Source organism: Neoarius graeffei, chromosome 11 (assembly GCF_027579695.1).
Source record: "Neoarius graeffei isolate fNeoGra1 chromosome 11, fNeoGra1.pri, whole genome shotgun sequence".
Taxonomy (NCBI): domain Eukaryota; kingdom Metazoa; phylum Chordata; class Actinopteri; order Siluriformes; family Ariidae; genus Neoarius; species Neoarius graeffei.
In genome coordinates, this window is record NC_083579.1 from 11935969 (window position 1) to 11963032 (window position 27064).

Below are 27064 nucleotides of genomic sequence, written 5' to 3' on the forward strand. Positions count from 1 at the left end.
TCTCTCTATCTCGCTCTCTCTCTTTCAGGCCATAAGTAACAAGGACCAGCACAGTATCTCCTACACGCTTTCCCGAGCTCAGACTGTGGTGGTAGAGTACAATCACGACAGCAATACAGACATGTTCCAGGTACACACGCACACATCTTTACATACCCAGCAGGGATGATGAATGAATTGCATTAATGTTGAAAATGAAGGTTGTGATGAAACAAAGCTCCCAGTACCAGAATTCATATAATGCCTTGTGTGTTACTGCTTCCTGAGTGTTCCACTGCACCGTAGGGGTTTGATACAGATTTGCACACGACTGCACGAGCAATGGAATATCTCGAAACTGGCCCTGCTTTCTTCATCTGGTTTAAACCAGGAAGATTCCACTACATGGTTTCTTTCTAACTGTAATCAAGACCGTTGTTTCAAAGTCCCAGTGTGTTACTGGGTGGAGAACCGTGTGCGACTGTGGAAGTGTTTACTTTGGGTTTAAAATAAGACGAACAAGGCGAGTCATCTGTAGGGGCACACACAAGATAGGAAGGGCAGGGTGTGAAGCGTAATTCCTGTCCATTATAGAAAAGAATGCATTTCTTTTTGGAAAGTAAATCTAAAAAAGTGTAGTAAATTGCAGTGTGCGACATCAAAACCTGTCTGGTTCTCTTTGTCCTCAGATCGGTCGTTCCACAGAAAGTCCAATAGATTTCGTGGTGACGGACACCGTCCCTGGCAGCCAGAGTAACTCGGACACGCAGACCGTCCAGAGCACCATCTCACGCTTCGCCTGCCGCATCATGTGCCAGCGAACCCCGCCCTACACGGCCCGCATCTATGCCGCTGGCTTCGACTCCTCCAAAAACATCTTCCTCGGGGTAAGGAGACACCGAAACTGACACACGAGCAGAAAAGACAGCCTTCGTCATTAAATATGTACATTAAATGTGCAGTGCAGGAGAAGCTGTTTTAAGGGAAGTGTCTCCTGGGCCCTTTAAAAGTGCACGTACTTTCTAATCGAGTCCGAGCTGGATTGAGCTCAGGGTCTCGGTGTTATTCCTCACTCACCAGATGTGACAGTTTTCTCATTTTGCCCTGGATGGAACAGAGGAATGGGGTGGTGGAAAGTGTGCACTTTAGGATAATGGGCGTAGTCAAGGACACTGGAGCGCTATAGACTCTTGGCTACCCGTATAAATAAACTTCTGAACCAGGAGCCGAACCGTCTGCGCATTAAATATTTTAAAGTGTATTGTGACACAAAGCAGGATAATCACGGTATAGTATGGCTGTTTCTATCATCATCATCATCATACTCCCTCAGTCAGTTCAACATAATTGGCTCCAATATTGCTGAGTTTCGAAGTTCTCCGACTCTGGTGCATTTACAACACAAGCTCTCCTTTCAGCTGCCTGGGTAAAGATGTTTATATTCATGAAAACACATCCAGCAGCAATCGTAATCTGATTTGTCCTTTTGAATGAATAGAGGCTTTTTATTCCACAGCACAGCTGAATTCTCCAATCTGACTGGTCAGAAGATGTGTATTATACCCACGCTCCAAAAGGGGGTGGGGTGGGTGGGGTATACTGGTTTACCTCTGTCCGACAGAAACACCCTTTTTCTCAGCAACCACAAATCATAGCCACTTGGTACCAAACTTCAGCTTATACCGTATATACACCGTTTTCAGGTCTGTCGCATGTCGACTTCCTGTTTACCGACTGAATGTATTTACGAAACCTGTAGCGTGGATTTACAAAATTTTCCTAACACTTTTCTCAGCAACTACAAATCACAACTGCTTGATATTTGGTAGCGAGCTTCAGCCTGGGGTTCTATATCATGTATACCGTTTTCAGGTCTGTCGCACGTCGACTTCCTGTTTACCGACTGAATGTATTTACGAAACATATAGCGTGGATTTACAAAATTTTCGTAACACTTTTCTCAGCAACTATAAATCACAACTGCTTGATATTTGGTACCGAGCTTCACCCTGGGTTTCTATACTGTGTATACCGTTTTCAGGTCTGTTGCATGTCGACTTCCTGTTTACCGACTGAATGTATTTACGAAACCTGTAGCGTGGATTTTACAAAATTTTCGTAACACTTTTCTCAGCAACTACAAATCACAACTGCTTGATATTTGGCACCGAGCTTCATCCTGGGTTTCTATACCGTGTACACCGTTTTCAGGTTTGTCGCACGTCGACTTCCTGTTTACCGACTGAATGTATTTACGAAACATATAGCGTGGATTTACAAAATTTTCGTAGCACTTTTCTCAGCAACTACAAATCACAACTGCTTGATATTTGGTAGCGAGCTTCAGCCTGGAGTTCTATACCGTGTCTACCGTTTTCAGGTTTGTCGCACGTCGACTTCCTGTTTACCGATTGAATGTATTTACGAAATATATAGCTTGGATTTACAAAATTTTCGTAACACTTTTCTCAGCAACTACAAATCACAACTGCTTGATATTTGGTACCGAGCTTCAGCCTGGGGTTCTATACCGTGTATACCGTTTTCAGGTCTGTTGCACATCGACTTCCTGTTTACCGACTGAATAGGGTGGATTTTGATGCTGTTTCAAGAAGCAAAATGACAGTTTACCAGGATGCTATTTGAAATCCCTGGGGAGAACACTGCTCTTTACTTACTTGTTTCAGGGTTAATTATTTGTCGAAGTCAGCATTCATAATAAGTGTCCTATTCCTTCGATTGCTTGCGTTCTGATATAAGCGAGAGCGAGGGATACGTAAATGAGCAGTAGCTCACAGTTCATCTTGTTTTAACAGAACAGCACCGGTAATTCCTGGCTGTAAAAGATTAACAATGGGTTTCTATTAATGCACTTGTGCTAAATGCTATTGTTTCTACAGTAACAGCTAGGGGTGCAACGATTCACCAATGCATCGCGATACTTTCGCCACGATACGATATGTATCGCCGGCCAAAACGAATCGTGATACATGACGATACTAACTCATTTTCCGCATGTAGAGACTATATTATACTCAAAACAATTATAGTCGGGCGTGATCGTCGAAATGACACGAAAGGTGGGTATTTATTTGGAAACATTTGGGAAATTGACATATGCCGCTCTCGTCATTTCGAACACGGTAACAATTAAGTCCTGCAATCAATTTATCATACACCGTACTCACACACGGACTGGCCATCGGGAGTAGCGGGAGTTTTCCCGGTGGGCCGGTGGTTCAGTGTGGGCCAGCGGAAAAAAAAAAAACAGTTGCGCGCTGGCCTTTAATATGATAAGCAATGTTAACAGTTTCTGTTTTGTTTTGTTTTTTTCTCCACCGGCCCACGCTGAACCACCGGCCCACCGGGAAAACTCCCGCTACTCCCAATGGCCAGTCCGTGTGTGACCGTAGTCAATATGCTAACGATGATAAGCTACTAAGTTCAGAGTGATCAACTTTTACGTGCGGGGCAGTTTCAATACCGTGTCCGAGGTATTCGCGCTTGCGCAGTAGATCGTGCGCTTCCGTGTGCATTCGGTTCTGTCCGTAGCCAATCAGATCGTTTGGTAACATTGACGTTGGCACGTGTTGCTAATACACGAGGTAGCTTCGTTATTAGTTTGTTTTTGAAAGACAGATGCTGTTGTGCAAATGGTGCTTTAATCAACTAGTCTGTTTTAGTCCAGCTAAGTCAGTTGGTGAGTCCAATCTCTGCATATGTACAGTGGATTATTCCACACACTGCATGTAATGTGCATGCATTGCTGATATATTGGTATTTAGTAAGAACTGTAAGCATGGTAAGAAGTCACCCTTTTATGTAAACAGATGAAGGATGTGTTATTATCTGTTTGTCGGCTGATCGCTCATCATTTCTCATACACTGTAATGTCTGCATAAATGTATGGTGTTATTGTTGATTCATATTAAAAATGTCATTTTTGACATTTTCACACCAGTTTGTCGTGTATCATTGTGTATCGCGATACGTATCGTATCGTGACCCTAATATCGTGATACGTATCGTATTGTGGCCTAATGTATCGTTGCAGCCTTAGTAACAGCTCATACACAAGGACTTGTATCACAAAGACTCTAATAATAAAAGGCCGTTTATAATTAAGTTATTCCACGAAATCGAGTCGTATGTGAGCTGATAGCCGTGTACGACGAGGTTGAGTAGAATAACTGTTTTATTCTATCCACATTCACTGGATTTTAGAACAACAGCGTACACTTAATCACAGTGAAATTCCTCTCTGCATTTAACCCATCTGAAGCAGTGAACACACACACGAGCAATGAGTGCACACACACACACCCAGAGCAATGGGCAGCTACGCTACAGCACCCAGGGAGCCGTTGGGGGTCAGGTCTCTCGCTCACGGGCACTTCAGCCCAAGGCTGCCCCAGGTTAACCTAACCACATGTCTTTGGACTGCGGAGGAAACCCACACAGACACGGGGAGAACATGCAAACTCCACACAGAAAGGCCCTCGTCAGCTGCTGGGCTCGAACCCAGAACCTTCTTGTTGTGAGGCGACAGTGCTAACCACTACACCGCCGTGCCACCTCTAATTTGATAAACAGAGCGTTTTTGTTTTATTTTAATTTTAAATTTTTTAGATATTTTTTTTTATTTTTGGTAAACGGAGCATTTTTATTTTTTGCAAATTCAATAAATAACTTTTATACAAAACATCCGACAAAATAATTTCCGCTTAAGATGTAAGCAAACTGGCGAAACGACAGGAGCAATTTGTGAAAAATGCAATAATTCTTGGCAAGAAAAAATACATTCTTACCATCAAACACTTTCATTCCATGTTTTGTTGCTTTTTATTTTTTGGGGCTTTGTTTTCGACTAGACTTGTTATTTCGTTCAGAAACGCAGTCTGCCGTTTTGTTTTTCTCTACTCACGGTATACGAGTTGATATCCTAGTAGTAGAGTAGCCAATCAGAGCACACGATTGCTCATATCCAGTGACTGTGGATAGAATAATTGCGGCTATAATGTAGGTGAGAATACGAGCTAACTTGTCTCTTGGACTTTCCACAGCGTTAAATCTATAATAATAATAATAATGTTAAATTTATATAGCGCCTTTCAAGAAACCCAAGGACGCTTTACAATTATAGACAAAGAAAAAAATAAATAAAAATAATAATAAATAATAATAATAAAAAAAATATATAAAAAGTAAAAAGTCCACCGAGTAGGGGTCAGGATGTAATTCCCGTGGTGTAGCAGCCACAGTCCCACCAAAAGGCGCACGAAAACGAGTCCCACATCTCCAGCACCGCCGCCATCACGCCGCCAGCAACATCGCTCAAACACCACGCCATGGATCCACAAAGCGAGCACAGAAGCTCCACCACGCAGAGCGCTGGTGTGTCCCAAACCGTCTGCACAGCCGCTGCGACGCCACCGAGCAACATCGCTCGGAACATCACGCCAAGCGTTAAAGCACAGAGCGCTGGACAACCACGATGTAAAATGAGCAACAGGCTCACTGCAGTCCACAGCTGGGAGCGCAGGCATCGCCCACAGCGAACCAAGGTCTGGAGGGAACCGACGCCCAAAACTGGGTCTGGAGCTACACTACAACCGGCGGACAAAACCCTCAAACAAACATCAAACTACACAAACACACAGGAAAAAAATAAATAAATAAATGAAAATAGAAAAAGAAAGAAAATAAAATTTAAAAAAAGCTCTGGACCTAACTTTAAACCTTTAAAATATACTGGGTGTCATTCAGTAATAAATGAAATGCTGTAATCTTTGGCAAATCGCTGTGGTGTGCGTGGAATAACACAGTCCAGACCATGTGGTTATATAAAAAATAAATAATAATAATGGATTTCGCTGTGCATCGTTATTTTCTTATAACAGTACAGTCTGTCGTGTAATATAATAGAGAAGGCTGTTTTTTTTTTTTTAAATTTAAAATGTTATGTTTCTAGGTTGACTGAGTTTCAATATTGAGCAAAATACCATAATTGGAAATGATTCTCCGTTATCGCGCAGGCCTACTGTATAGAGTCGAGTGCTTGTCCTGATTTTAAAAACGCCGTGCTGTGCCCAGTATTGCTTGCTGCTGTGGCTTTTATTGTAACATGAGGAGATAACAGTAGGTCCCATTCCTAAACACAGCAGGAGGCAGGCTTTTTCCAAGGGGGATCTAATGACGTTGCTTCTGCAGAGTGAGATTACGTACCGGTAGAGTGGTGTGCGTCTTGAAGTCTGTCACTTGGGAAAGATTAGATATTAAAAAAAAAAAAAAAGGTGTTGCCAGGCAACATAAACCTTGCCCGGCAGCACTTATTTCATACCTATATGTTGTTAATGTTTCTCAATCAGCAGCTGTCAGGTTCTAGTGCGATGAAAATCCATGACCTTGAGTTTGACATTTCAAAGTCATTCAAGGTCAAAGGTCACGGCAGCAACTGAAAGCCCATATGGGACTTCTTATACGTTGATAATGGTAAACATCTGACTATCATGAACCATTTTAAAGTTATAGCCCTTTGAAAACCCATGACCTTCAGTTTGACCTTTCAGGGTCACTCAAGGTCAAAGGTGCCAAATGAAAGCCCGTATGGCACTTCCTGTAAGTTGATAAGGGTAAATATCTGTCTACCATCAACCGATTTCAAGTTACAGGCCTTTGAAAATCCGTGACCTTGAGTTTGACCTTTCAAGGTCACAGATCATGGTGCCAAATGAAAGGCCATATGGGAGTTCCTGTCTGCTCATTATAGTAAACATCTGTCTATCGGCAACCGTTTTTGAGTTATACTGGAAAATGTTATTTTGACCGAAAGGTTGACCTTTCCGGTGACCTTGACCCGATTACCCCCAAAATTTAATCAGGTGATTTACAGACCATTGCCCATCTACACTGAAAATTTGAAGTCAGTCAGTGCAACCGTCTAGACGCTAGATTGTTAACAGACACACATACACACAAACAAACTGCACTGATTACAGTACCTCACCCCGCTTAAGCCAGTATCTCACTGGGCTGCGACAAATTGCAAACGTCATTCGCGGGGCTTCTCAGTTTCCTCGCATGAGTCGCAAAGTGTCGCTCCTTCGTCGCTGAAATTTTGAACATGTTCAAAAAATTTGTGCGACAAAATTTCTCTCAAAATACCCGCAAATGCGTCGCTGGTGTCGCAAAGCCGTCGCGAACCCTTCTCAAGTCAGTTTCCGTGAGGCTTCCTCTACCTCCCTGCCTGCCGAGGGAAAGCCGGGCTGCGACGGCCTGCGACTAGTTGGAGACACAACAATTGCGGTAAAATGTATGCAAATGTCAATTCAGTGTGATTCCAAGTGAAAAATTGTTGCTAATTTGCATATTTTATCGCAGTTGTTGTGTCTCCAACTAGTTGCTGGCTGTCGCAGCCAAGTGAGATACTACCCCTACTCCGTCATGGGCGAGGTAACAAAAACCAACACCCCGAGGAGTGTGGTTTATATGCTGTGTTTGTTGCTGCCTGTCACTGTGGGTTTACTGTGGTGTGACTTTAGGATTCCCATTTTTAGCTACACCACTTCTCGTCTTCCAGGAGAAAGCAGCAAAATGGAGAACGTCAGACGGACAGATGGACGGCCTGACGACGAACGGTGTATTAGTGATGCACCCACGTAATGGCTTCACCGAGGACTCCAAACCCGGCGTGTGGAGGGAGATCTCAGTGTGTGGTAACGTCTTCACGCTCCGGGAAACACGATCCTCACAGCAGCGGGGCAAAATGGTGAGATTTCACACACACTTCAGTGCAAATTCATGTAAAGCAGTGTGTCTGTTACAGTAAACCAGGGGTCTTCAATCCTATCCGCAAAGGGCCGGTGTAGCTGCAGGCTTTCATTACAGCCAAATTGGAGGCTCACTTGATTGTTGACTGGAGACGAGGGTGAAATGATTAAACAAGTGAAATCAGGTGTAGCTCCTGCTTGGTTGGAATGAAAGCCTGCAGCCACACTGGCCCTTTGTGGATGGGATTGAAGACCCCTGCAGTAAACTGTAACATATTACACACACACACACACACACACACACACACACACACACACACACACGGTCTCTGTAGAAACATGTATATAAAAAGATACACTTTCATAACCAAGCAGGCTTGTGTATAAACAGATCATCTCTAAAACTGTATAAGTCGACTGATGCACACGTACTCAAATATACGCATGTCAGTACACACACAGGCATGCACGCAACACGCAGGGCTCATATATCGCTGTCTGCTGTTAACAGTTAACTGTCTTGCATCAATCACATGACCGAATCCTAACTACATACTGTATTTTCCAGACTATACGTCGCTCCGGAGTTTAAGTCGCGTCAGCCAAAAAATGCGTTTTGAAGACGAAAAAAATATATACGTTGCACCGGACTACAAGTCGCACTTTTTTGAAGGGTTATTCTATCCATAGAATCTGTGATTCTATCTGATAAGCGGCGCGTGGTTACTGCCCGACTGCATTGTTTATTTAATAAACGAACAGCTGAGCAGTGATAACACGCCCTTTGCCCTGTAAGTAGCCTAGTCTGATTATTTTAAATATCTACTACTATCTTTAATACTATCACTATCGTTATTACTAATAGCCTAGATTATTATTATAACTAATATTAGTAGGCTATTACTGATGCATTAATCAGTTTGCTTTTAGAATATTTTTACCGGTAGGGCTTATTATCGCCCCATGGCTCTTTCATCTTTGTTATTAAAGCTGTAGTCATCATCGAGGAGTGTCATTCTTCATTTTTGTCGAATTTTATTTAATCAAATCAGAGGCCAAGTAGGCTATAGGTATATCATCTCCAAAGACAGGTACAGTAGTAAAAACAACCGTCTAGTGAAAAAAAACAACAACCGCTCAGAGAAAAAAACAGGCAGAAAGTGCGCCTGCCAGTTAACGTCATATCAGGTAAAAACATTAAACGTTATTCAGACCATTAACACCATAACATCAGAGACGAAGAATAAAGTTCATCTTGGAAGGAGAGTTATTTTTAAAAATGCAACATATATATATATATACGTCGCACCGGAGTATAAGTCGCATGGCCAGCCGAACCATGAAAAAAAGTGCGACTTATAGTCCGAAAAATACGGTACATATATAATGTTATTTCCCAGCTGGGAGGTCCGTATCGTGAAATATCGTGACCGAGGTCTTGAAAGTACTGAGCGAGGCCCTCTGGGCCGAGGTCAGTATTCAAGGCCGAGGTCACGGTATTTCACCATACGGACCGACCTTAAGCTGGTAAATAATATATTTTTTCTTTACCAAATTCTAACAGAAAACGAGAGCGCCCGAAAGGGAAAACCGAGCCGCCATTTTGAATCCTCATTCACGGCTGTAATGCAAATGGCTTCCTCCTCGGTATACAAGTGCACTTCCATGGTAGGAAAAAAACTACATTTTGCCGCCTATGTAGTCCCCTATTTATACAAATAGGAGTCATTCAGGATTCAGCCATGTTTTTGCTCGGCGTTAGCAACAGTTAGAGGTTTTTAGCTTTCTCCTGAAATGTTCTCTTTTATTTCTTCTTCCTCAGGGGAGTAAAACTCGCTTTCGCTGTGAACACTCGTTATCGCTATCCATGCTGTAAAATTAATGCTATTCTCCTGAGAAATGCTGGCAAAAATTTATAAGATTTTTGATAATCTTATAAATAAATCTTATTAAAAAAAGATAAATGTTGACAAAAAAAATTCTACTATGTTTCTTCTTGTGAACGAGCGAGTCGCCAGAGGTCCATAACTGGGGTCTGTATCGTAGGATACAGACCCACTCGCCAGCCAATCAGAGCGCAGGATTTGATGGAAACCGCACCGTGAAAAAAAAGTGTTATTACTCAGCTCTTATTAAGATTATAAAGATTATAAATCCAAATGTTATCAATTGTCAATGTTTATTAAAGGCTTCCAACAGCAGCAGCTTCATTTTGAGATATGGCATCTTAAATGGGCTCGTGAGCTTGTTCACATCCTGTGCTCATATTAAATATGTTTTCATTGGGTTTTTTTTCCCCCTTCCCTGAATGCTGTTTACTGGCACCAGGCCTCATTCCATTCATATTCCCTTTTTTAAGCCTGGATTGTGCTCTGCTCATTGTCTGAAATGAATATCTAGAACAGGTAGGACATGTCGCTCGGACGCTGTCTCAGCAGAATTGGCCAAGGGCGTTTCACATGTACTCAGTTGAGCTATAAGTTTGGCCGCTCTACAGAAAATGTAGTTCAACTATATTAAAGCTGTCGAAAGCGAACTACACTACAAGCTACATAATGGATGGCACAATGCCACTTTTTCTTTGTCAATACTGTTATCGAAACCCTTTGAATCGGCCAATATTAATATCCGTACAGTTTTTTCGAAGCCTTAAAATTATTTTTAACTGAAGCTTTTTTTTTTTAAATGGGGGAAAATACAAACTGTAAATTTATTCTACGAGTGTAAATTCAAAATTAAAAAAAAACTTCCAAAAAGCTATCATTCTTTCCTTTTTAAAAAAAAATTTATTTAATTTTTTTAAATCCATCCATCTATTCATCCATCCATCCAATCACATCCTTCCATCCATCATCTGTCTATCTGTCCATCCATCCCATCCCATCCATCCATCCATCCATCCATCCATCCATCCATCTGTCCCATCCCATAATTCCATCCATCCATCCATCCATCCATCCATCCATCCACCTGTCCATCCATCCCATCCCATCATTCCATCCATCCCATCCTTCCATCCATCCAATCCGCCCATCCAGCCACTATCTGTAGCCACAATAAGCAAGCACATAACGGTTCAGTTGCAAGTAATATGTCCACATATCACCTCCTAAGAGAGGTGTCTATAATGTCAAATTTTAGCCTTATTGATAAGGGAACGGAGTTTGCATGTTCTCCCCGTGTCCGCGTGGGTTTCCTCCGGGTGCTCCGGTTTCCCCCACAGTCCAAAGACATGCAGGTTAGGTTAACTGGTGACTCTAAATTGACCGTGAGTGTGAATGGTTGTCTGTGTCTATGTGTCAGCCCTGTGATGACCTGGCGACTTGTCCAGGGTGTACCCCGCCTTTCGCCCGTAGTCAGCTGGGATAGGCTCCAGCTTGCCTGCGACCCTGTAGAAGGATAAAGCGGCTTGAGATAATGAGATGAGATGAGATGATAAGGGAACTCTCGATAAGACTATACTTAATCTTAGTTCCTCCACATCTGAACTTGACATTATGCCTACTAGCTTTCTAAAATCTGTGCTTCACCTTATTATACCTGATGTATTGCAGGTTGTTAATACATCACTGCAAACAGGTATTTTCCCCCAGTGTCTCAAAACAGCAGTTGTAAAGCCACGACTTAAGAAGAGTATTTTAGATGTCTCAGCTCTAAACAATTATAGACCCATCTCCAATCTACCTTTTATCGGGAAGATTATTGAGAAAATAGTTTTTAATCCATTGACTACATTTTTAACATCAAATAACTGCTTCGACAAGTTCCAGTCTGGCTTCAGAGCGAATCATAGCACAGAAACAGCTCTTATTAAAGTTGTTAATGACATCCGCCTAAACACTGACGCAGGTAAAACCTCTGTTCTGGTGCTACTTGACCTCAGCGCAGCATTTTATACTGTTGATCATGGCATATTACTGCATCGCCTAGAGCACTGGGTTGGTTTCTCCGGCATGGTCCTCAGTTGACTGAGATCCTACCTACAGGATAGATGTTTCCATGTTGCCATCGGCAACTATGTCTCCACATTAAGGTCCCTGACATGTGGAGTCCCCCAAGGATCGATCCTTGGTCCACTTTTATTCAACCTCTACATGCTTCCACTTGGTCAAATCATTAAGGATGACTTTTTTTTTTTTTGTTACCATAGTTATGCCGATGATGCGCAACTCTATCTGGCCCTATCACCTAATGATGACACCCCCCCTTGAGTCCCTTCACCTCTGTCTTGACCAAATTAACGAATGGATGTCACACAACTTCCTAAAGCTAAACACAGATGAGACTGAAGTGATCATATTTGGGGAAAAAAGATCAGAGACTCAGGATAGCTGCACTGCTAGAGCAAAAGGGACTTAAAGCACGAGATTATGGAGAAAATCTTGGTGTCATTCTTGACAACGACCTTAATTTTAATAAGCACATAAAAGCGGTTACCAAGTCAGCATTTTATCACTTGAAAAATGTTGCTAAATTAAGGGATTTCATGTCAGTAAATGACCTTGAAAAGCTGGTGCACGCTTTTGTGTCAAACAGAATTGACTACTGCAACGACCTCTTAACAGGCCTTGCGGAAAAAAATCATTAAGTGTCTTCAACTGATACAAAACACTGCAGCCGGAGTCCTAACAAAAAGAAGAAAATATGACCACATTACGCCCATCCTGAGGTCCCTCCACTGGCTTCCTGTATCTTGATAGAATTGATTTTAAGGTTCTGCTGTTGGTTTTTAAAGCGCTAAATGAGTTGGGACCAAGCTATTTAGCAGACGTGTCAAATCCATACTCAATCTAGAGCCCTTAGGTCACAGGAAAATTTTAATTTAGCCCAACCTTTTTGTGAACTCTGGTAGTGGTGAAGCAGCTTTTAGCTGCTATGTGGCTAGACTCTGGAACAAGCTCCCACTGGATATTAAGAAAGCCCAAACTGTTTCTAGTTTTAAAACCAAACTGAAGACAAAATTGTTTTCAGATGCTTTTTGCTGGGCGGCACGGTGGTGTAGTGGTTAGCGCTGTCGCCTCACAGCAAGAAGGTCCGGGTTCGAGCCCCGTGGCCGGCGAGGGCCTTTCTGTGCGGAGTTTGCATGTTCTCCCCGTGTCCGCGTGGGTTTCCTCCGGGTGCTCCGGTTTCCCCCACAGTCCAAAGACATGCAGGTTAGGTTAACTGGTGACTCTAAATTGACCGTAGGTGTGAATGTGAGTGTGAATGGTTGTCTGTGTCTATGTGTCAGCCCTGTGATGACCTGGCGACTTGTCCAGGGTGTACCCCGCCTTTCGCCCGTAGTCAGCCGGGATAGGCTCCAGCTTGCCTGCAACCCTGTAGAACAGGATAAAGCGGCTACAGATAATGAGATGAGACCTTCTAATTTTAGGTTTACTTTTTTTGTTATTTTAATTCTTTTTATTCTGTTAAGCACATTGAATTGCTTTCTAAGTAAGAAATGCGCTATATAAATAAATTTTGCCTTGCCTTGCTTATCCTGTACTACAGGGTCACAGGCAAGCTGGAGCCTATCCCAGCTGACTATATGCGAGAGGCGGGGTACACCCTGGACAAGTCGCCAGGTCATCGCAGGGCTGACACATTCCATCCCCACCCCCCGGGCCTAGAATCTAGTAACTGCCAGAAAAAAAAAAAAACGTTGTCCCTAAACACTCGAAGAAACAATTAAAAGGAAAAAGTGCCTCCCAATCAGGTGACACAAAAGTAAGCCAACATAATATAATGAATTAAAAAGATATAAGAAATTTGGCACGTAATGATCCGTTCAATTCGATTCACGGTATTGGGTTCATGATTCAGTTTTCCCACAATATCTTTGGGAGAGGAAAAAAAAAATTAAAATGAAGAAAATTTTATTCCAAAAACATGGATCATTTTTTATTTTCCTTTTCTTTATCAACTTAAATATTCTTTTTGTTAAATAAAACAACCCCTTTTGTTTCATGTTCTTGATAACCAACGATAATTATTTACCGACATTTGTAAAGGTTGGAGTGAAATATAATGGCCCGTTAACTGAAATATTCTCATCTCATTATCTCTAGCCGCTTTATCCTGTTCTGCAGGGTCGCAGGCAAGCTGGAGCCTATCCCAGCTGACTATGGGCGAAAGGTGGGGTACACCCTGGACAAGTCGCCAGGTCATCACAGGGCTACTGAAATATTCCTTTTATTAAAATGAAAAAGTTAATAATGAATAAGTCTTTTTCTTAAACTTTATGAACATTTGTATTTCCTTCATTTGCTTCTCTTTGCTTTAGTTTTCAGCCACCTGTAAAAGATTTTTTTTTAATTTCTTGAATTAATTTCTAATTTCTTTAAAGTTCTCATCTCATTATCTCTAGCCGCTTTATCCTTCTATAGGGTCGCAGGCAAGCTGGAGCCTATCCCAGCTGACTACGGGCAAAAGGCGGGGTACACCCTGGACAAGTCGCCAGGTCATCACAGGGCTGACACACAGACACAGACAACCATTCACACTCACATTCACACCTACGGTCAATTTAGAGTCACCAGTTAACCTAACCTGCATGTCTTTGGACTGTGGGGGAAACCGGAGCACCCGGAGGAAACCCACGCGGACACGGGGAGAACATGCAAACTCCACACAGAAAGGCCCTCGCCGGCCCCGGGGCTCGAACCCAGGACCTTCTTGCTGTGAGGCGACAGCGCTAACCACTACACCACCGTGCCGCCCTCTTTAAAGTTCTAATTTCTTGAATTTATTTGTTCAATCACACAACTCGTTAGAGCTGTGTGACTTCTGCCTAAGGTGAAGTCACGTGCAATCCCACAGTTGTGTGTTATTGGGCCCTCCGCTGTCTAAACAATGCAATTACAGCTAAAACTACGATTACACAGCTGCTTGATAATCACAATACATTTCATTTCAGTTGGAATCGTCAGAAATTTGTATCGTGATGCATCATTACATGCCTCATAAGAACATTAAATTGTATAGGGTACTTCATTGATGAATAAACAGTTTATAGTTAACACTTTACCAGCTACAGCTATAGGAGTTAAAAACAGGATTTTTTTTTTTCCGTATTTCTTTCTTTGCCAATTTTACCTCGTTATTTAGGCTTACCATTCTAGTTGGTTGAGTGCTTAGACAGTTGAGAATCTAAAGTTGGAAATCTAGAGGTTTTGCCAGTAGTGGCAGAATGGCATGCTCCAGCCCACGATGGAGCTCATCAGAAGGCCTGACTCGGTCTGCCGTCGTATCCTGTACCAAGTGGAAATTTGGCCCGAGTGATGGAAGTGTTTAACAGTTTGTGTTTGGCTCTCACCTCACACCCCTTTTGGCCCATCAGCAGTCCTTGTGTCTGTCTAGCTCCTGCCCTGGTTACTGTGGGACGCTGTTACTGTAGTAACCGTGCACACACGACATTGTTGGTATGTCTCTTTCTCAGCACAGCTCTGTGTCTGTGTAACGTGATGCTGTAAGATGATCAACAGCTGATCTGCTAAGTGCGTCAGAAAGAACAACCAGTCTGGGTTTTCTCTCAAGCTATCTGTTTATCCATCTGTTTGTTTTCTGCTTTCTGTTGCTGTGTAGGATGAATATCTTCACTTCAGCCTTTCTGGAGAAAAACGAACACTTAGTTGTGGTGTTATTTGAGTCAGACTAAAAGTTTGTGGTAAAAGGAGAAAGAGAGAGAGGGTTACACTCTCTCTCACACACACGCACTTTAATTAGCAATGACGGGCCATTTTTAAATCTAGTTGTGATCAAGGAGTGTGGCATATCAAAAGAGAGAGTATGAAGTTCTGAATTCAGAACCGGTTTTATTTTCCCCACGAGGGTAAAAAGAACAAAAGTTACAGCTGTTTTGAAATTTTCGGGTTTTTGAATTTATTTGTTTTTAAACCTTATTTGGCCACATCCAGCAGTATACGACCATCTCGAGAAAGTAAAGTAAAGCACCTTCAGGAGCAATTCTTGTGCCCAAAACATCTGTCAATTGCTCAGAGTTTAAAAATAACCTTTTGCTCCAGTATTTTTTTTATTTATTTTGAAATGTAATTCCATTATTTGCATAGTGAGACGGCGTAAACTACTCAAATCAATTTCAACACCTGAGCAATGGCACGACCAGAACTGTTGATTGTAGTTACTTTGCTGGCCATCGTACCGAATCATTCAAACCCAACTAAAGATCGTTAAGGATTATAACAATCTACGTAGATTGCTATTAAAGTGTTAAATCAGTCCTCTCTGACTGTATTCTCTTCTCTACAACTCATCTAATTGGCATACAAACGCCTCTTATTGCATGTGATGGCGCAACAAGGCAAAAGGTGGCAGCACAGGTCCACACGTTACTTTTCACATGTATTACATATTTCTAATCAAATTTGACTTCTTTAAAACAATATGATTAATATCCCTGAACCGTCTTTTTTTTTTTTCCTCCCTCTATCCTACAGAATCCAATATTTTTATTGTTTTCCATGGAAGGATATACATCTATTGACCGTGACTAGGACTTCCGCTGTCTCTGGCCAGCTTCCGGTTTGAGCAAAATTAACACGAAAAGGCCCACCAGGGGTCATGATTGTTCCCAACCTCTGGTATGGATTTCGGCCGGTGTCGACCAGTAGAAAGCAAGCTAGAGTCTAACATCACAGGGGTAGCACGCCATCGGCTTTCGACCAAAATCCAACATGGCCACGCCCGGCAGTTTCACAGTCAACATTCAGAAAAGATTGGCATGTCAAAAGTAATCAGTATCGTGCAAATCTGAGTGCATCTTCTGAAAATTCAGGGGTTTTTTCCCTATAAAATACTAGTCTGGTTAACACCAGACCATATCACAAGTGAAATATGGTCTGGAATTCGCCTATTGAATTTCTCGTAGGGGAGGTGTGGTTTACGATTGTCAACGGCCGTTTATTGGACGTTGCGAATGTCTATCATTTGGCGTATGGCCAATCATGGCCCATGGCCAATCATGGCAGTTGTACCCGGTGACATAGTTATGCCGCTTTTCCACTACTAACGTGGCTGAGTTGGACTGAGCCATGCCGTGCTGAGTCGAGCTGAGCGGGGCTGTTGGAGTTGCATTTCGACTACAACCGTGCTGAACCGTGCTGACTGGAAGTGGGTGGACACATTGGATGGAGTTAGCGAAAGTGGGTGGACGTCAGGTGATGTCGTTAGGCGGCGCAAACAGTGACATCAGTGACCTTTTAAGCGGTAGTCTCACGACCCGGATAGTAAACAATAAACATGGAGGACATGGAGTCGTTAGTGTTGCTGGTCTTGGTGCTGTGGCTTGTTGTCGCCGACAACGCCAACAGATACTGGCAAGAGCGTATAGATGAGGCGAGGCGCATAAGGCTTCATAATTCTCGTAATTATCCTTCTTCCGGGTTTACGGTGTTTACAGATCCCAGCATGCTCGCGGGGCGTGTGTGGGCATGTGAGGACACTCCTCCTCACCAATCAGTGCACAGGGGAGTGTCTCCTCACGCCCCTAGCCTCACTCAGCTCGGTTTGGCTCGCTTCAGCCCCACTCCAAAACCGTGCGAGTTTTGGGGGCTGAGCAGGGCTGAAGCGAGCTGAGTTGTGCTGTTCTTAGATAGTCGAAACGCGAGCCGTGTCGGGCTGAAGTGAGCTGAAAAAGGGTAGTGGAAAAGGGCCATTAGAACGACGAAGAAGAGAAGGAAAGAGAAGGCAAAACAAAAATAGGAAAACAATGGCACCGAATGATTACTGCCGTTTTAAAACAAACTTTCGCTCTAAACTATTCAGAACAGTGTCTAAAGCTTGATCGAAAGTTTGGTTCGTATCGCTCGCCGCCATGTTAAATGTGATCCGTAAACAGTCCCAAATAAACTACAAGCTTCCGTTTGTCGAGTAGTACGCGTCACCGTCTTTCCACCCCTCCCCACTCTCTGATTGGCTCCCTAACTCAGGCGAGCCTTTAGACCATAGTTTCCATGCTGTCTTTTCAGATCGGAACGATTGTGCAAAGCAGCATGGGATTTCCCAGGCTAATAAAATACCAAGCTTTTGTAAAGCTTGAACATACTTCTTTACATTGGTGATTTGAAAATTTGCAACTTACTATGTAAACGGATCCCGCACGGCAAGCGCTGCTGGCATTACTACTTTAATCACACAGATTAATCAGTTCCTCAGCTCAAAAGGCACCATGCTAATCAGTCTTACTAGCTTCAGAGCAGCACTCTCTCAGATCTCGTGCCTGAGTAGGCTGAACATTAGCCACATGTTGGCTTAAAGCTAGTAAGAATGCGTTTTAACGACACTTTGAGCTTTATAAAAATGTTGAATCCCTTCTCAGATAGAACATTAAGTGGTTTGAACACTGAAGGACATCATCGGAAGCCGTCCTGTTTCATGCAACAGAGGAATACGATGAGCCTTCCTGAGTGTTTACGAAATAAATCTTGTGATGGTATGTTTAGGAAGAGAGAAGATTATGTTCAGTGTAATACCCGTCATTTGGGGTAACTAGTGCCAAAGACGTCCCAGAGAGAACGGGAATCCTTTTAAGAATCACTTAAGATGAAATATTGTTTAAGAACAAGCAGCCTGTGAAGCTTCTGCATCTGTGCATGAAACATCACAACCAGATGGAGGTTATAGGATTGAGAAATGGTCATGTATTAAAGTGCATAAAATTGTTTTGTGACTTCCTCAATCAAATTAAATCATGAGGAGGTTAAGCTGAGGTCTCGCAGCCGGAATCACGTCACGGTAGATGATTTTTGAGCCTTCCGGGGGTCAAATGGCACGTGTTCCGGGCCCTTCTGTCAGAATCCGTGAGAGCTAAGGAGCCACTAGAGGGCGTGGCTTCCATTAGAGGTCTGCGCGGGTCGGATTTTTCAGTCCCGCCCGCATTGTGCAGTCCCGCCCGCGCCCGCAAAGAATTATGACTTTCAGTCCCGCTCGCGCCCACAAAAAAATTGATTTTCAGTCCCGCTCCCACCCGCGCCTGCCATATTTTGTCCCGCTCCTGCCCGCAAATCCTGCATGATGCAGACGTTCGCGTTATTTCTCAGGAAAGTTCTTGTCTTGACACAGCGTGATGGTGCCCCGCCCCCTACTTTGAGTGGATTTGAGCATAAATATCTACAGCTCACGTTCACGTTTGTTATTATTTACCTTGTTTCTGAATTCAGCATGTAGTGTCTCTAATAATAATAATAATAATAATTAGTGCTGTCAAGCAATTAAAATATTTAATCGCGAATCGCACATTTTTATCACATGAGAAACCATTGTAATTCTCTGATCAGCATAAAAAAGTGAATGGGCTTGCTTTGTACCAATGGTGTTTTTTTTTTTTTTTTTTTTTATTGCAAAGCAGAGCTAGTAAGAGAAGTGAATTGATTTACTGCTTGAGTTAGTCTACAACTCTAATCAGAGAGACAGGTTACACAGTGACGGAAGGCTTGACTCAATGCTATCCCAGAAATCCTTCCTGTAATATGCAAATTTGGCCGCCTCTGATTGGACAGACAAATTTGCATATTACAGGAAGGATTTCTGGGATAGCATTGAGTCAAGCCTACTGTCACTGTGTAACCTGTCTCTCTGATTAGAGTTGTAGACTAATGCAAGCAGTAAATCACTTCACTCATGGTTCTCTTGCTAGCTGGGTGTGAACTGCGAGTCATTAGAGTGATCAAAGGATTTCTCATTAGGGTGATCAATGGCAAATTTAAGATGCCATTCCTCACTCAATCTGGCAATCTGACTCTCTCTGCAAATTTAGGCATCTTAAAATGTTTTTATTAATGCCAAATAAAATATCCAGCACAAATTATATATGATAGACATAAATAATTTATAAATTTTATTTCAAACCCGTTTTTAGTTAGCGGGACTGCAGCTTATCACCGCTCCCGCCCGCGCCGCATATGTGCGCTCCCGCCCGCGCGCACATATGTGCACTTCCGGTCCCACCCGCGCCCGCAATGAGCTTTCAAAATTTGTCCCGCGCCGCACTGCTTTGCGGCGGGTCCCGCGGGAGTGCAGGGCTCTAGCTTCCATCCCTGGAAAGTTTCGTCGTGTTGAAAATTGCCGTGGGTCAAACGCCAGATAAATTCGTCCGTTGCAGCCATGAAGGCATGTTTGAGCATCCTTGAGGCATATATGAGACTTACGTGGGCTACTGAGGGTTACCGTAACATTTCATCGCAACTTAAAATATTCACAGAACAACATTCTGTGGAAAGTGAAAAGTTTGCCTGGGGGTGTGGCTTATGCCGTACTGCAGTCGTGGAAACCGTACACGTTATCATAAAACCATACGTCGCTATACATCACTGCCACCATTGGTTTTACCAGCGTCTTCTATCATGACCACCTTGGCTGCATTTGCATATTTACTCCGCCCAAATTTATGCGACGGACCACCTAAAAAATTTGACGGAATGGCCACGGTAGCCCCAGTGACACTTCTCATGGATCAACCGGCTAAGTGTGACCTTAGCATTAGAGATTCTCATCCCTACTACATTGCAAAGGAGTCTCAGCGCTTTCTGGTGTCGGTATTTTTGGGTATAAAATTTGTTTTCTGCATCACTGTAACTCTGATGCATTGCACCATTGTCAGGTGACCTGTCCTCAGATTTAACACACAAAATGGCTGCCGAGCATCGATCAGCGATTGATTTGATGAGAGAGACTATACAGATAACGCTCTCTGCAGATGTAGTGGATCATCAGACAGCGTCTCTCTGCTTGTGTTCACGTAGTAATATAGTACGTTTGTTCAATTTAAAGACGTGTCATGAACATGTCAGCGGCAGCACACTCCATCTTACAGGATTGACTGGTTCCCGGTGGAAAAATAGGGAAGTCTTTGATAAAACAAGGCAAGACAGAAACGGAAAAATGCTTCATTTGACCCTTTTCTCACTTGGGTGGTGTTTACATTAGACCGTATCCGTCTCGTTTTCGTCGCGGATGCACTGTCCGTTCACATTAAAACGCCGGGAAACGACTCCACAGGCGGAACAACTTGAATCCGTCAGGGCCCACGTATTCAACCCAGTTCGTATCTGATCCGGTGCTGTGTAAACATTGAGATACAAGGAAACGCAGTGCTGAGCTCTAGCTGACGTCGTCATTGGACAACGTCACTGTGACATCCACCTTCCTGATTCGCTGGCGTTGGTCATGCCACGTTGGTCATGTGACGCGACTGCTGAAAAACGGCGCGGACTTCACTTCATTAAAGAGTATAAAAGTATGAATATAATTCTTTGCTTTGTCATTCTTAATGTTGTTCATGGTAAGATGCAAATACTGCCCATTGTGTAGTTATGATTGTCTTTAGGCTTGCCATCCTTCCACTTGCAAGTGGTAAGTGACGCGCATGCCCGATATGCACTGGGATCACACACACAGCGGCTCAGTCCCGAATCACTGCTCGTGCGCTTCACTCGCGCGCTCTGTGAGCTGCGCAGGGCCGGAGTGCGCACCCTCCAGAGGGCACTTGCTGTTCAGGGCGGAGTGATTTGGAGTGCAGGATGCCTGTACGAAGCCGAGCCGCTGAGGAGGAAGTGCTGAGCCGCACTACACATTTCAACTTGCGTGCCGTCTAATTAGTCATGTGATTAGCGTATCCATGTATTGGCGTTGCTGTGTGCACGCGAATCGTGTATTGGCGTTGCTGTGTGCACGCGAATCGTTTTAAAAACGTTAATCTGATGATCCGCTGATACGGTCTAATGTAAACCCCACCTTAGAGGCTTCTGAATAGATCAAGGCTTCCAAGCCAGAATTGTGTCTACCATGTGTGGTAGATCTCTGCATGAAGCCTTCAGATGGCTGGACCTACATGGATAGCCTAAAGATCATCATGAGATTGATGTGGATGGTACCACAAACACTAAAGATGGCTGTGGATGTTCTTCCTTAAACAGCCTTAAGGCTGTACTTGCTGTAAACAGTTTGCACTCAAGTGTCCGTCACTGAATAGTTGATAAGTAAGTAATATTTATTTATAAAGCACATTTAAAAACAGTTTTAAACTGACCAAAGTGCTGTACAGAGTTAATAAAACAAGAAGGAAAGATAATCACAGAAAAGGGATAACACACGCAATTATAAACAAAACCACAAATATAAGTACACAGGAGTTTTGAGAAATAGAGCAGGAAAAGGGGGTTAAGACAAAGGAAAAGCCAGAGTATAAAGGTAAGTTTTAAGTCGGGATTTGAAAATTAAAATGGAAGAGGCACTTGTAACATTAGAAGGTAATTGGTTCCGTAGACATGGAGCGGCAACAGAGACAGCCCTGTCACCTTTCATTTTCATGCGTGTTTTGGGCACAATTAAGTCTTTATTTGCAGATCTAATGCCCCTTTTCCACCAAAGCAGTTCCAGTGCTTAGTTTGGAACCGGGTTTTCTGTTTCCACTGACAAAGAACTGGCTCTGGGGCCAGAAAAAACGGTTCCAGGCTAGCACCAACTCTCTACTGGGCCAGAGGAAAGAACCGCTTACGTCAGCAGGGGGGCGGAGTTGTTAAGACCAACAACAATAACAAGACCGCAAAAGATCGCCATTTTTAAGCGCCGAGAAGCAGCAGCTGTACAAACGCGAAGTCATCCATTATTATTGTTGTTGCTGCTGCTGCTTCTTCCGTGTTGTTTTTGCTTCGATATTCACGCCAAGGTTTATGCAAACATAGCGACGTAACTGACGTATACAGCGACGTAATGACGTGGCTTCCCTTAGCACCGTGAGCTATGGAAAAGCAAACTGGTTCTCAGCTGGCTCGCAAGTTGAACGAGTTGTGAACCAGCACTGGCCCCGAACCAGCCCTGGAACTGATTTGGTGGAAAAGGGGTATCAGAGATCTGGATGTGGATTGTGTGTGGATGAGGCTTAAAAACAAGCAGTAAAAGCTTAAATTTTACCCTGAATTGAATGGGGAGCCAATGCAAGGAGGCAAGAGTTGGAGTAATATGCTCCCGCTTCCGAGTGCCTGTCAACAGTCTTGCAGCTGCATTTTGGACTAATTGAAGACGTGATAGAAAAGACTGAGGGAGGCCAAGGTATAAGGAATTGCAGTCGTCTAAGCGTGATGTGATGAAGGCGTGAATGACTTTCTCCAAATCATGATAGGACAGAAAGAATTTGGGCAATGATTCTTAACTGATAGTAACTGTTTTTGACGACAGAGCTGATTTGTTTATCAAGGCGGAGCTCAGAGTCAAGGATGACACCCAAGTTCCTGGCGTGGGACTTGACATATGGGGAGAGATAATCTAAGCTATTAGAGAAGTGGTTTAGAGATTTATGATAACTTCACTTTGATACCATAGACTTAAAGGTAAAACTCTTAAGGTGACGATACACGGGGCAACTTTTTGGGCGATTGCCAGGGACACGCACCACAAAGATGGACGCAAACATTTGCAGCTGTCACTTTTGTCTTGACTTCAGCCTTTATTTCAGTTAAGTATCACTTCTGGAACAAAACTGAATAGATCCTCTGGTCAAAAGATAATTTGCCATGATTTTAACATTAAGTCAAAAATAACCTCATTATTGTGTTTAATACTCACTTTTTTAAGTTAGACAATCTATATTACAACTCACAAAAAAAAAAAAATCATGACCTGCCCATCACTCTTAACTTGACGCAAGAGAGCTAACGTTAGCGCTACGTAGCTAGCCATAACTTTCAGCTAAGTATGTTAGCAAAAACCACCGCTAGTTAACTAAGGCTACATCCACACGACAACGGCAACGAGATTTTAAAAAAAATGTATCGCGTCCACATGGGCAACGGATCAGTAAAATATCAGGTACGTATGGCAACGCAACGCTTGCTGAAAACGATGCAATACACATGCCACACCTCTAGGTGCGCTGTAAGACAGTCCCATCGGAGACACCACAACAATAAAAGAAGTAAGGACGCATGCGCATAAACTATTATGCGTGAGACTTCATATTCGCCACAAAGTCAGAAAAATCTGTTCGTAAAATTACATTATAATGACCAAATACGATGAAAAGTATTTTTCCAGTCTCACCTGTGAAAGGTAATCCCATGAGATCTCGTTTGGACGGTAAACCTGTTGGTACAGTTAAACGCAGCACATGAATGAGGCATCTTTATTCTCCGCTTTGACCCATCCAATATGGCGGCGAGGATGACGTATGATTCTACGCGGAAGGCGGCGTCTTTAATGGTCCGGAATAAATTGAATGCTACACGTTGATGGATTAATTTGTTCTTCTACGCCCTTTTTGAGGAATGTACGGTATTGTAGGACTTAAACTAACATCTGAAGAGGTGAGATCGCTCCTTTTTTTTCCCTATTTTTGCTGGCGGGATTGACTCTCACTCTGTCTCTCACTTTGCACCATTACACAATAAATATTCACAGTGAAAATATTTTGTAAACGCGTTTCATGAACCAAGTTATAGGATTTGTTGACAACTCGCATCGAGTTCGTTACACTTCTACCCGGCGTGAAGCACATGTGGTTGTGATGTCATCGTAAACAAATCCGTTCTACTCATCCAGACGACTTCGCAACGGCTCCGTTGCCAGATCTTTCCACTCTGGAACCCGTTCTCAAAAGATTTCGTTTTGGGGCACCCAAAACGCCGGTGCCGTGTGGACAGGGCCTAAATCCCGTTCAGTCTTTTATGGAGCGGTGGTTAGCTAACAGTGTTAGTTTACACTTAGCTGAAAAAAAAAAATCTGTCTTAAAAGCGTCATTCCACAACAAACCGTTTAATACTTGCTCTTTTTGAAATACCATAGGTCACTCCGAGTTGCATATTGTCGCTGTCAGTTCAAAACCTGCTATGTGACAATTTAGGTCAAATTGGGTTCTCTATGCTGATTGGTCAATTTTGACTTCGCGCTTCCATTTATGCTAATTAGAAAAGCTAATAATAGAACAAGTAAACTTTTACTGGCTTCTCAGCTTATTTCAGAGTTTTATTCAGTTTTTTACGTCTCCTGTAAAAAAGGAAAAATGTCACATTTTGACCTGACAGCGACGATATGCATGCTGCACGTGAAAATGTTCTTCTACCCCCATTCCCTGTATTAGCCTATGAAGAAAATAGACGGAAAAACGAGCGAATCAGACAAAGCCCTACGAACTTGCATCACTTCGAAAGTTAGTAGTCATGGCCTCGCTCATAACCCACTGGAGGGAGCGTCACAGTGCTGTTAGCCAATCAGAAGCGATATGTTTACATGTCATGAATATTAATGAGTCAGAGCTGAAATCCTGTCGTTCTCCCGCCACCCACTCCTCCACCAAACTAGAACAGCCTGAAACAGGAGAACCACAGCATTTTTTTTTTCACCAAAACCGGCTCACGGCATTCATTCATACTAGAGACCACCGCACAATTAATGAAAAAAATGATGCAATGACACCTTTAATTCCAACCTGAGCATAAAAAGCATTTGATGAGGTAAATTCACCACACATGACAACTTGCCGGCATAAAAAGATGCAAGTCGTGTCTCTTTTTCTTCGCTCCACTGCTGTTGAGACGCCACCATCTTTGTTTAAAATCTCAGAAGCGCTCAGGTGGTCATGTGATTTGCTGCTAGCACTCTGATTGGATGATCTTAAAAAGTTGCCCAAAACGATCAAAATTGTTCGGATAGAAATTATGCTGTCGAAGCGGAATTGCACCCGTTCAAAAAGTTGCCGTGTGCGTCATCACCTTTAGTCAGAAATGGCTGTGATCTTCATACTCGGTACACTTCACACTGCTCGACTCGATACATGTTTAACCAACAGCTATAGAAGAGAAATGATGTCTAATCGCACTATCCGCTGTGTCCTAGATGAGGATGGGTTCCCTTTGAGTCTGGTTTCTTCCTCATGGGAGGTTTTTTTTTTTCTTGCGCTGGTTTGGTGATTAGGGATCAGTTTGAATCTCTGTTCACGTTTCTGCAAAGCTGCTTTGTGACAATTGAGCTGAAGCGTAAAACGTTTTAGTGATTTCTCTACATACAGACCTCTATTTCAACTCGTGAGGTAATTGGCAGGTTGAGTAGGTGTGGAGTACGGTGGTGTAGTGGTTAGCGCTGTCGCCTCACAGCAAGAAGGTCCGGGTTCGAGCCCCGTGGCCGGCGAGGGCCTTTCTGTGCGGAGTTTGCATGTTCTCTCCGTGTCTGCGTGGGTTTCCTCCGGGTGCTCCGGTTTCCCCCACAGTCCAAAGACATGCAGGTTAGGTTAACTGGTGACTCTAAATTGAGCGTAGGTGTGAATGTGAGTGTGAATGGTTGTCTGTGTCTATGTGTCAGCCCTGTGATGACCTGGCGACTTGTCCAGGGTGTACCCCGCCTTTCGCCCGTAGTCAGCTGGGATAGGCTCCAGCTTGCCTGCGACCCTGTAGAACAGGATAAAGCGGCTAGAGATGATGAGATGAGATGAGTAGGTGTGGACGGTGAAATCAGCAAAACGCCCTCCCTGAAGCGACCTGCACCGCCCTGCTTGAGAAGTGTGTTAACGGAGGCCAAACGTCTGGCCACATTAGACAAACCAAAGACCGAATTAGACGACAGAAACCCTTTCAGCTTTATGAACTGTTGAGATCAAAACAGTCTTTAATGAGAGCCCGGTGCTGGCTCATCTCTGTTTGATAGCATCTCTGCAGGAAGCCTTTAAGCTTTAAGCCACTACCCAGATGTTGTCTTGAACCCAGTTAGATGCAGACCAGCGTTACTCCAAGAACCCTTTCAGTCTCTTTTTGAACTGGTTGGTAGAACCCACAGTGGGTTATGCCACCCTGGGTGTGTGTGTGTGTGTAATGGAGACCCAGTGCTGTGGTAACTGAATGCAGTGGCCTGGCTGTAATGGAAGCCCAACGCTGGCTGAACTTTGACTAAATGCCATGTCATCTGAGCTCCAAGTTATTGAGCTGAGGTTCTCAAGAGACTGTTGTGTAATTTAACTGTTATTTTTAGGGCTGTAACAATATGCGTATCGAAATCGCGATACGCAGAGCCACGATCTGTGTCGCGATACAAGAAGGCAGAATCGCGGTACACCCTTTCAAACTTCTCCTCAGCCCAAAAACAGAGGTGCTTCCAAACTTCAATTTATGAATACTTTACTTTTTATTTAAATTACATTTTAAACTTACTTAAATTACTTTTATTTTTTATATATATTAGTAAGTCGTTTTTTCACCAACCTGTGACAATCTTCTGCGAGTCACGCAATGTCCACACTCGCCACTGGCAGAGCATTCGTTTCTTTTAAGCGGCCGCCATTCTGGTTGCGACGCGGGGAGCGAATCTGTAAACAAGCAGCTCATTGGCTGGCTAGGTGT

The 27064-nt window shown here is 43.3% G+C and overlaps 1 protein-coding gene across 4 annotated transcripts in view; it reads left to right on the top strand.

Moving 5' to 3' along the window:
* Window positions 1-27064, top strand: part of peli1b (pellino E3 ubiquitin protein ligase 1b) — a 159088-nt gene that overhangs the window by 121094 nt on the left and 10930 nt on the right. For all 4 annotated transcript variants that reach the window (XM_060933422.1, XM_060933423.1, XM_060933420.1 and 1 more), the window contains 3 exons: window positions 29-130; window positions 669-866; window positions 7559-7747. In XM_060933422.1, the coding sequence (XP_060789405.1) occupies window positions 29-130; window positions 669-866; window positions 7559-7747 (489 nt within the window). The remainder of the gene's footprint in view (window positions 1-28; window positions 131-668; window positions 867-7558; window positions 7748-27064) is intronic.